The sequence below is a fragment of the Apaloderma vittatum genome, unplaced genomic scaffold, assembly GCF_000703405.1.
Source record: "Apaloderma vittatum isolate BGI_N311 unplaced genomic scaffold, ASM70340v1 scaffold3152, whole genome shotgun sequence".
Lineage (NCBI taxonomy): Eukaryota > Metazoa > Chordata > Aves > Trogoniformes > Trogonidae > Apaloderma > Apaloderma vittatum.
In genome coordinates, this window is record NW_009703009.1 from 31,007 (window position 1) to 42,209 (window position 11,203).

The 11,203-nt window shown below is 42.8% G+C and overlaps 1 protein-coding gene across 1 annotated transcript; it reads left to right on the top strand.

Annotated features, from left to right (window-relative positions):
• Positions 1-688: 688 nt before the first annotated feature.
• On the top strand, positions 689-5,095 carry CAPSL (calcyphosine-like). The gene is made up of 4 exons (XM_009864441.1): positions 689-825; positions 1,639-1,816; positions 2,553-2,762; positions 4,962-5,095. The coding sequence occupies exons 1-4, from the start codon at positions 689-691 to the stop codon at positions 5,061-5,063; spliced, it is 627 nt and encodes a 208-aa protein (XP_009862743.1). The 3' UTR covers positions 5,064-5,095.
• The last annotated feature ends 6,108 nt before the right edge of the window (positions 5,096-11,203 follow it).

The window sequence follows — 11,203 nt, forward strand, 5'->3', positions numbered from 1 at the left end:
CAGATCTTGGGGTGATCGCTGTTGCTCTCATGGGCAATGGGAGAAAGCCCTGCTCTGGAGAATTAGGACTACAGCGATAGTCTCTCCTCTTTTTTCTGTGGCCCCTTTCAAATACTGGAAGGCTGCTATAAGGTCCTTCCAGAGCCTTCTCTTCTCCAGGCTGAGCAATCCCAACTCTCTCAGCCTGTCCCCACAGGGAAGGTGCTCCAGCCCCTGATGATCTTAATGGCCTGAAGCTGAGCCAATAGGTCCATGTCTTTTTTGTGCTGGGGACTCCAGAGCTGAACACAGCGCTGCAGGTGGTCTTGTGAGACCCTCACAAGAGCAGAGTAGAATGGGAGAATCAGCTCCCTTGAGCTGATGGCCACACTTCTTTTAATGCAGCCTAGGATGCCAATAGCTTCTCACTGTGTTTGTACATTGTACCCAGCAAACTCTTACCCACATTTTCATATTTGCATCTGCACATGGTGGTTGCCTAATATCTCATTTCAGGGTTGGTGGCCCATATTGGCAATTTCCCCTTCAATTAGAAGGATATAAGGAAAAGGAAATAGAGGATCAAAATGAGACCTCATGGGAGCTGCCAGCACCTTGCAAGTGAGGGATGCCGCATATACTGAGGCAAGTTTCATCACTCTGCCGTGTGTATGTGAATCCACACTGTGTGAATGCTTTGGTCTTGCAGATGCCGGGCACAGCAAGGCATGACCGAGAGATGGCAATCCAGGCCAAAAGAAACCTGTCCAAAACCACCGACCCTGTAGAAAGACTTCGCCTGCGGTGTTTAGCAAGGGGATCTGCAGGCATCAAAGGACTTGGCAGGTGAGCCTCAGAAATCAAATTCAGACTAGTAGTTCTAACTGCAAGAGGCTCATGCGCTAAGCAGGGATGAAAACTTGAGTTTTCTGGTTCCAATGCAAATGCCACAAGCTACAGAGCCTGAGCCTGGGAGTCCTGTGTTTTGGGAGACAGGACTGAACTGTTCCCCTGTTGAAGGATGGAGGACTCTGAATCCCTCATAGGAAGGTACTTCCTTGAGTCACAGAACAACTCTTGTCAGGCAGAGAGAGGGAATATAAAAAGTCTCGTCTCTTTGTTATTAAGTGTCTCAATACTGGGTATTTTGTGTTTCCTTTCATTTGGGGTGTGATTCCCTTGTGTGTAGTGATCTATTATCTGTCTAGTTTTTGAGTCATATAGACTCCTTCTGCAGCCACCCTGGGTAACCCCACCCCATGGAATAGGGAGATGCATTACACACTGAAACCTCTCCTGGACCCCATATATCACAGAGGGAGCCCGGGTGTGACCAGCTGGAACTTCATCTACATGCCTAACTTTTAGGTAGCTCGGTGTATAATGAATAGGATGACTCCAGCAGTTAAAGCAGCCTTCACCTCACCTAACTTCAGCTGCATAATATTTTGAAGCTCAGTCTAAACTTATCATTAAGTGTGTGAGGGGAGTTATGGGTTTTTTTCACTCCCTCTTTTGTTTTCTGTTTGTTTTTGCTTTTCTTCTCAGAAGACTTTACAAAGGGAAAATGTTATCTTACTAAAGTGTCCCTATGCTCTGGCACTGTAGAATTCTTCTGGTTTTCCCATGCATTCTCCTGAAATCTCACATTCTCCATAGAATATTTCAAATTATGGATGACGACAACAGCAGGACCCTTGATTTCAAAGAGTTTGTGAAAGGACTAAACGATTACGCTTTGATGATAGACAAGGAAGAAGCACAAGAGATTTTCCAGTTATTTGATAAAGATGGCAATGGAACAATTGATTTTGATGAATTTCTTGTTACACTGAGAGTAAGTCTGGGAATTTATGCTATTACTGCATTAAATGTAGAAGAAGACCTGATCATTGGCTAAACATGAAACACAGCACTTCTGTTGACCTTAGTAATTAGCAAAATCTACAGCTTTATTTTAAAAGTCAGTAGCTCTTGAAAAGTTAAAATATTCTGGTTTTGTCTGAATATACTGAAAAAAACCCCCACTCTAAGCAACACCTCTGCGGATGAGAGAGCTCAGAAGGCAATAAATGTCTGCAATTTTTTGGCAAGGTGTAAGGCTCCTTGCAAATAGAACAGAGTAGCTACAAATAAATGGTTGTGATTTTTTTTTAAATGAATTGCTGACTAGACTTAGGTGCCTAAATTCCTCTGCTGCAGTCCGAGTAGCTGTGTGGTTCAGCCCATTCATCAAAATCATTGAATGGTTTGGGTCGGAAGATCGTCTTGTTCCATAATCTGAATTCTTTGTCCATAATTTTATGACGCATCACCTTGTAACACAAACTATTCCAGTGTTGGCTTTTTCTGACTGACCACAGTGTGACTGGTTTTAGTTCTAGCCTATTTGCTTTGCTAAAGTCTGCACTTTTTTGTGGTATGATGCCGTTCCTGGCTCATGGACAGTATAGATTGTCAGCAGTTGTTGTCCCAAGTGCCTTGAAATATGTTTAACAACAGCAGTTACTTGAATTTGGAACTGAGAAAGTAGTTGGCAGAGATAAAATAATTCTGTTAATATTTCTTTACAGCCTCCCATGTCAAATGCAAGAAAAGAGATCATCATGCAGGCATTTAGGAAGTTAGATAAGACTGGAGATGGTGTTATAACAATTGAAGACTTACGTGGGGTATATAATGCAAAACATCATCCTAAATACCAAAACGGAGACTGGACAGAAGATCAAGTTTTTAGGGCCTTTTTGGATAATTTCGATTCACCTTATGACAAGGATGGGAAGGTAGGTTCAACACCCAGTGTCAAGCCATGAAATCACCATCTGACTCAGCGTTTGACGTAAATGATTAAATGTGAGAATGATCGCAGTATCAAACATGCATTTACAGCACGTTTATGGGGAACAGTAAACTGGATACATAACCTCTGTGTAGGACTGTTGGTGCAGCTCACTTACACAGAGGGGCTCTGCAGGAGGTGTAAGAGTAGGCTAGAAATTACATTTGCTGGCTTGTAGCATTAGTGCTCTGCTTCCATAGGTTGCTTTGTATCTTCAGCCTGATTCACACAATTGCTGATTTTCAAATTCCTTATAAGTTGGAGGATTTTTCAATTCTTAGGCAAAAAAATACCAGAATACAGTCCAAAAGCAGGTTCCCTAGTGCTTTACTGTTAGCACTTCTCCAGTGTGTGCAATTACTGAGGCATCTGACTTGGAAATCAGTCTTTAATGGAGATATATTTATTGCCAGATAGTTCGAGGGCTGGGGGGCTGCCGCCAGCTGTGTGCCCTGAGGACCCACTAGCTGGGTAAGAGCTGGGAGCTATTGCTGCCCCCTCCTCAGCTCCCTGGTGCAGGTGCAAAGCCTGGGCACTTTCTGTGATGAACTCGCTACGCATCAACTTTGTAACCATCCCAGAGCCAAGCATGCTTTTTTTACCCTTGTTGTATATCTGCAGACTTCTTTAGTCTGAATTCACGCGACTGACCAACTCAGAGCAAGCAATCATGGATCTCCTCTGTTCACATAAGGATATTTTCAGTCTAAGCTGTTCGTTAATAACAAACTAGATAAGGTTTCATCAGCTCTTTGTGGAATGTCTTTAATACTGCGGTTCTGAGGTTACACCACTGTTTTCAAGGCTGCCCTACACTGCTGACTCCAGCCTGTCTAATGGTTGGCTATTACATCCAAATCCTCCACTTGCTTTGTTTCCAACAGGCAGGGTCTCAGTTTGCAGGGGGGTGATGTTTTTCATTTCCCTTGGGCATGGAACTATTTACAGTTGATAGAGCTGAATTTCATCCCTTTTTCTGTTGTGTCTTCCTCAGATGCACCAGTTGCATGAGTTGTCCCCTTCCTTCCCTGTAGCAGTGGTGATGTCTATCAAACCTCGAGAAAAATATTCCTGCTTTTTGTGCTGAATGAACACATTAAATGAGTCCCCAAAACAATCCTTGACAAGTTTAGTGCCTTGTACCTCATAAATGCTGCAGTGCTTGAGGTTAGAGAAAAGTTACTCTGAGCACTTGCCTCTTGCTCAGCATCCTGACTTTAAGTCACCTCATTGCAGTTTCTTCTGAGAACTGACTGTGACTTTCCTGTGCCTGAATCCGAGGTCAGTAATGAAACTGGTATAAGCTGAACACCTAAAATATTTTCAGCAGAATTGCCTCAAGGCTAAACATCTGCTAGAAAGATCTTCTTCGTCGTGATCTCTGCGGGTGCCTCTGAAATAGACAGGGTCAGCAAAAGGTGTAATCAGTTCCTGATGGTAGGACAGTCTCGAGTGTTCACTTTTCCCCATTGTCATGTTTTACTGGGCTCTCAAATGCACAATGCAGTAGGAGAAAACATTTTTCTCTGTGTTATTAATTCACAGAATAAAGTTCAAGATATACAGTTCAGGAGTTAAAGCATCGCAAGAGACATGCACTGTTTGTATCTGCTAATCGGATTTTTTTCAAATGGTCATTTTAAAACAGATTCAACCTCAAAATACCTTTGAAAGATTTTCAAAATTCTTAGGTATTTGAAAGAATACTTCTTTGTTTTAGTGAGATCTGTTAAAAGAAATGATACTTTCTCTATAGTGAATGGATATACAGCTCTTGGCTGTCTCTGCATTTCACCAGAAACCCCATCCACTTTCAGATAATAGCATACTTGGAAAAAGATGCATTAAAACGTTTGTCTTCTTGGGCAGCATGGATTTTAACTTCAGTTGCTGGTAAGGTTAGTTTAACTCTGCAAGTTTCATTTCCGTCCAGGTGTTTCTGGAGAACAAGAGCTCTTATTTCTAGCAAAGAATTGAACTTGGGCAAGTTTTCAGTATCTTCATTCTTCTTATTGGATTCCTTTTCAATAGTAATAATATGAAATAGCAGGTGTTGAGTTTTACTTAGAAAACTGCATGGTTTTGATGTATAGCATAATCCCCCCAAAGGTTCATTTTCCTGTTTTAAATGTTTCTGTCTTAGGTCACAACAGAAGAATTCATGAACTACTATGCAGGAGTCAGCGCTTCAATAGACACAGATGTCTATTTTATCGTCATGATGAAGAACGCTTGGAAACTCTGATAATCTGATTAAAGGAACAAGACTTTACTTCCACCTTTTGTAGGTTCCTGTGATTAACTGTGTGCACAACAACACACTGATTTTCTATAATAACAGCTTCCAGTAACTGTGCCGGTTACGGTCAATCTGCAAAAATAATTTCCAGATGCTTCGGTAGGCTCAGCCTCAGGGTATCAGAGCATAATCAGAGCACAGATCTGGCGCGCAGCCACTCTGCAGGTCTATCCTTTTTCTCCCTGCATCCCTAACACGTCTTCTCTTTTCTGAGACAAGCTGCTCCTTTCTTCTCAGACATCCTCAGTTGATCTATGTGGCTTCTGAACATACTCCCTCCTCCAGTGGTAGATGCAGCTCTCTTTGACAGAGGATGCAAGAGGAGAAGACTAAAATATTCTGGAAAGGTGATGGTCTAGGGTAGACTATTACAAACATGAGGAAGCCTGTCCCAGGAGGGTTACATAGTCCTCTTGCCTGTAGCACTGCAGCATCTCTTGGCTTCTTGGGTCTTACATGTGGGATGAAGCAACTGCTCAGATCACTGCTGGACACATGTGAGTTCCCAGTGCCAGGAGGCTGGGGGAGAAACAAATCAGGAAAGGGAGACAGGTACCAGCATGAATGGAAAATGCTCTTTAAAGTCATGTTTTCTCCCTGACTGACAGCTCAGCATACAGGTATCTTTCCTGTGCATATCTTTTTTCAAACCTCTGCAGGCCTGCTTACATCTTACACACACTTTGCTTTCTTTCTTTTTGTACTGTGAGGTCATCTCACTAATATTTTTCTTTAAAGGGCATACACGTGTTATGGTATTTTCTCTTCACTGTTCCTGGAACATTTATTTGTCTGGTAGCTATTGTCTGTACACACCTACACTGAAAGCTGCTTAACTACTTTAAGTGTTTATACTGGTTTATGACCAAGCTGTGACTTCAGTGAACTTTCTGAGAACACAAAAACTTGTTACTTTCTTGTCTTGCAATCTTCTGTTTCTGATGCTGAAAAAAGGATGAGAACCTGCCCCTCCGGTCACACCAATGAGATTGTCTCAATTCTGAGGTCTGTTCTTTCTCCGTACAGAGAGTGCAGAAGAGGTGCACAAAGGAAACTATTTAAAGATAAAAAGAAAAAGGAAGGGTGATGAGGATTCTGTCTAATTATTCCTGCCTTGATTCCTTTTTCTTCAGTCCCTCTTTCTGCTTCTCTTGCATCATTATACTTCTCTCCCAGACTGAGATGCTGCTGCTGTAGTGAAACATAAATGGCGTGTCTGTGCAGAATTTGCTTCGTTTCAGGCTGGCTGCCAGCTAAAAGCAGTATAGGCTTTTAGAGTGACCTTTCAAACGAGCTTGACTGATGAAGTCTCCACTGTTACCTAGCCAGGGCTGCCAACAGTTCAAACATTGAAGTCCTGCATACTTGCTGCTCTGCCCTGTGCAAACTCAGCTTCTGCTCTGTCCAGCCATGACCTCAGTACAAACAATAGCTGCTTGCAATTCTCTGGTAAAGGTTGTGCAAACTCCATTATTTTCTTTGATCTGTAAGCCTCCAGAAGCTTGCATACTGGCTGATGGTGGAAACTGGTGGAAAGAGTTTCTTTATTGCCATCAATCATAAGAGGAGACCTTACTTATCACGATGCTACTGAAGTGCCAACATAATTTATATGGAAAACAAGCTATCAAATAGAGACTGTACATGTCCTGGTAGCTTGAGTAAAATCCATTTATTTCTCATTTATTAATTTGCTCCACAACAGATTGTCATGTTATCAGTCTTTTATATTTTAAATAAAAATAAAGTAATGTAAATGGACTGTGGAAATCACAACATGAAAAAACTCTCCTTCTGACATGGTATCTCATGTCTTCAGACCCACAGCAATCTGCTCTGCTGACATTTCATCAGGTGCAGGGCTAGTTTTCATCTGAATAGCTACCCAGTTTGCCTTTTCTGTGCTAATGCTCCCCATTTTTCTTACTCTCAAATGCAATATACCTGTGCAGGAGAAAACGTACTGCAAGCAACTATGCTTTTTTAAAACCAGCAGAAACTTTGTCACTAGCCTCCAGGAGGCTTAGCAATAGCCTATGACATCTGGGGAAAGCTCAGCACTCCAGCATGACATTTCTGCCCTGCGCTTGACTAATGAGGCTTTTTTTGTGGGGATCAGAAGGATGTGAGACAGGAGTGAGAGGGCTCAGTGCCAACTTTGCAGCTGATACATCCCCATTGTTCTCAGAGTGGCTCCCAGTATCTTGGGTCTCCCTGTGTGCCAGCATCATCAGTACATATATTTCTCGGCATCAGGAGGATGCTTTTTGCAATGTTGTGCTTTCAAAATTTGTATGGAGCACACTTCCAATGGCTGGTTTCAGATTTCTTCAAGGTTGGTAGCAAAGTTTCCAGTTCCCTCTGTGGGAACAGATTAGGTCCTGAAGCAAAAAGTAGTAACTGGAGAAAAGTTATAATGCTTTCAGGAAAAAAAAATAATCTGGGAAAGAAAAAGTGATTTTTTCACTTGTAATCAAGTGCCATAGATCACAAATTGGAATCTGTGCTGTAAGAACTGTCATATAACTAACATGTCTGCAAATTCATGGAATAAACACAGACATTGCATCGATTGCTGGGTAGGAATTTCTCTGCTAGGAGACTTGTAACCATAACACACTGCGTAAACGTGCCTGAGAATCAGTGGCAGCACTTTGTAGAGGTGCCCAGGGCCACCCTTTAGCACTTTACTGTCCCTGTCTGCTGGGGCTGCTGCAGTGCAACCTGGGAGAGCCAAAACTGAAGCACAAGAGCCTGTGTTCTGCTGCAGGCTGCTGTGTGCTGGCTACAGACGCAACAGATGCTGGAGATAGATGGTGGTGCAGGCTGTCCTGTGGTTTCACAGTGCATACGGCAGATACTGGGAGATAGGTGACAATGCACGCGATCATATCTGCTGCTAGCATCGACATTGTCAGGTTGCTGCTTCATGTTTGAAGCACTAATTCTTCTTTCTTATTGTGCAACAGGCACTAAACAGGATGGCACAAACCATAGGAACATCTGAGTCTGCTGGGTTGTAGGCCAATAACCAGATGAAAAGTTTTCACCTTCACCTTGAGCTCCAGCCTGCCCAGTGGTACAGTGCTTTGTCAGGGCTCAGCTCTCTCCTTCCTGCCAGGCAGCACCAGAAGTGTGCTCCAAAAACCCTAGTGGAGCCCTGTGGTCCATCACAAGCGGAAAAGGCTCCCTTACACCTCCTCCAAAACTCTGCCCTCACCTCTACCTGAACTATCAGAGCATCTCTGTGACCTCCCTCCTGCCCCAAAAAAGCATAAGGCATGTGGACAGCTTTGCCTCTGATGGGTTCCCCAGGGAAAGGCAATGCCCCACCAGCATCCTTTACATGTGTTTTGGTTTTGCCCCTTGTGTGCTTTTTGTGGATTCATGTTTTTGTCCTGGAGGGGAAATTTTTGGCGTGATACGGTCCAGAATTGTTGTTTGGCTCATGCTTTCTCCTACAGCATAAATTTCTGTTTCAAGCAATTGAGTTTTAATGTGAGCCCCACTCACTGGCATGTATTCTTGAAATGAGACCACAAGATATATTCAGTGATCTCATTCATTTTATTGGTCTCCTGGCACAAAGCTATCTTGGCAGAGGCAGATGGAAGCAGCTAAGGTTTTTGTAGATGAAAACACCTGCACGTATTGCTGTATAAAAGCTGACTTGCCTTTATGCAACAGCTTTTACATCAGATCAAACCTCTGCAGCCACATGGGCAGAGCATAACTTTGGCATCCCAGAGCTGGATTCATGGCCTCGCTGTCACAGGCTGGCAGAAGGAGTGAGCCTAGTGGTTTCAGTTATTTTACCTCCCAGGCGCTGTCATCTGCACCAGGAGCAGCAGCTGCAGATTTTCTGGTGAAACAGATAACGACAAGAACAACCTGAGCTGCCCATTTCCTATGACTTTTGCTGTGATGCTAGCCCGTACTGTTTCTCTAGAAATACTTTCTTGTCGCCAGCTCTGGAGGAAGGGGTGAGCAGAAAGCAGGTTTCCCAGTGGGCTGTACTCAACGCCAAATCCTCAGGTGCCGGAGAGCAACCTCAGAATTTGAAGCAGCCCCTGGCCTTACCGGTTTTCCCCAGCTGAGTTTGAAGTCTCCATAATTTCAAAGTGAACTTTGGTTTTGGCTCTAGCACCTTTTCAGCTCTCTACACTAGCAGAGGTGCTGCAGGCGGCGCTGTAGGCTGCAAAAGCTTCAGCTTGCTGGTTTGCAGCTGATTCGCCAAAGAGCAGCCCCATTTCTACAGAAAACCGGGCCCAGTCGTCTTCCCAGCTTACAACGTTGCCCTTTATCTGATCAGGAGCTGTGACTGGAGAGTGTGGATGGGATCCAGACTGTGTCGAATGTCTTGGCAAGTTAGAAAAATAAGAAAGAATGGAAGTGTAATGGCTTGTGAAAATAAATTCAACACAGAGCTTGTGTTAAAACGTGAGTGGTGTTTTTATTTTCCAGAAAAAAATTTGTTCTTTTTCACTGAAAACATGGTATTTTGCCAGAAGTTGCTTTATTTTTTTTTTTTTACTTTCACCTGATACTTCAGCATTCAAAATTTATTGGGGTTTTATTTGTTTTTTTTTTTTTTTGTTTTTAGTTTTCTGGAAAAAGTAGCAGATTGTTTTAGAGAAGCTCTGACTGTGGAATAAATTTAATGTTTTAGACATTTCCACTCATGCATTTTGCTTTGTTTTTCATTTTTTATTCCTTGACTCACAATTGGGGCTTTTTACATTCATTTGGGAATGGTACTAGTGTTGGATTAATTTCATTGTTGGACCTAACTTATACAGTCAATATGCACCAATAACTAGAGTATCTTTTCCTGTGTTCCTTTTCAAGGATGTAGCAATAGCTCTGTCTCCCAATGCAAGAAGCGCAGCCCATTAATCACGGTGTTGTTGAACCAAACACTGTGTGAGAGCTTGCTGCAGCAACACATCCTAATGTCAGATTAGGACAGTGTGACTTGAAAATCAGATTTGTCTGGAAGATGCAGATGAATTACTTGCAAAATATGGGGATATGTTATATAAACGTCTTACTTTGGGCCAGAGTACATAGCCATTACACATGGTAAACATTGTTTTTCTCACTCTTAGGTGACAAAAGATTAATTTTGGAACTACTACTCTGGAGTTAGTGCTTCTGTGGACAGTGATGCCTATTTCATTTTAATAATGAAAAAATCCTGGAAACTCTGATTTTGCTTTCATTTGCCCCAACTTCTTTGCGACAAGAGACTATAAATAAGTAAAACACTGCTTAGTTGGTTGTGGATTTGTTTTTCTCTCCTGCCTAGTTCTCATCTGAGCAACGTTTTCAGTGCTGCATCATTTGATGACACAAGTGCCCCAGTGCCAGACTCTGACGTGTGTCTTCCTATTTCAGCAGGTGGCGCTTAAAAGCCAGGGAATATCCAACCTTGCTGAAACCTAGAGCTGCCGAGAAAGCAAGGGGATAATTTATAAGTTAAGTTGCATTTCTTGACATCATCAGTAGTTTTCTTGTGTTTCGGCACATTGGATTTATTTTGTCAAAGTTCTGTTACACACAAGTGTGCTGATTTGGAACGCTTCATGAGCACAGTAATGAGGAACTCTTTGACACTAAAATAGTTATTCATAGAGATGGTCCGTTTCCTGTACGTAACTTTTTAGCTGGTTTTAGAGGATGGCTTCAGAAATCCACAACCAAGAACATAACTAGCTTGAGCCATGAGCATATTGACTAGAAATCTGCTGCTGTTTCCCCCAGGGCTGCAGCACTGCAGTATTTCTGTGTAAATACAGGCCTTCAAGTTAATAAACACCTTTGCTAAGAAGCCTAGGAGGAACTGAATTCCTGCCCTGTGGAAATACCCTTCCAGCATCACCAGAAAGGATGACTTCATGGTCAGCGTATGCCTCCCTGAAACTGCCTTGAAATGAGCTATTTGACCGATATTGACTGTCCCTGCAGCAGCGGTGGCCTGGGCCACCCCTTTCGCTGTTCACTTCATAGCTCACCCTTCACTGCACACCGCATGCATTTAACCATTCCCTTCATCCTGGCAGAAACATTTCTCCCACTTCCCTACA

Coding starts and splice junctions, on each gene's coding strand:
- CAPSL (XM_009864441.1), top strand. CDS start 689: ATGCCGGGCACAGCAAGGCATGACCGAGAGATGGCAATCCAGGCCAAA. Junction 826..1,638: donor GGCATCAAAGGACTTGGCAG/GTGAGCCTCAGA, acceptor CATTCTCCATAG/AATATTTCAAATTATGGATG. Junction 2,763..4,961: donor CTTATGACAAGGATGGGAAG/GTAGGTTCAACA, acceptor TTTCTGTCTTAG/GTCACAACAGAAGAATTCAT.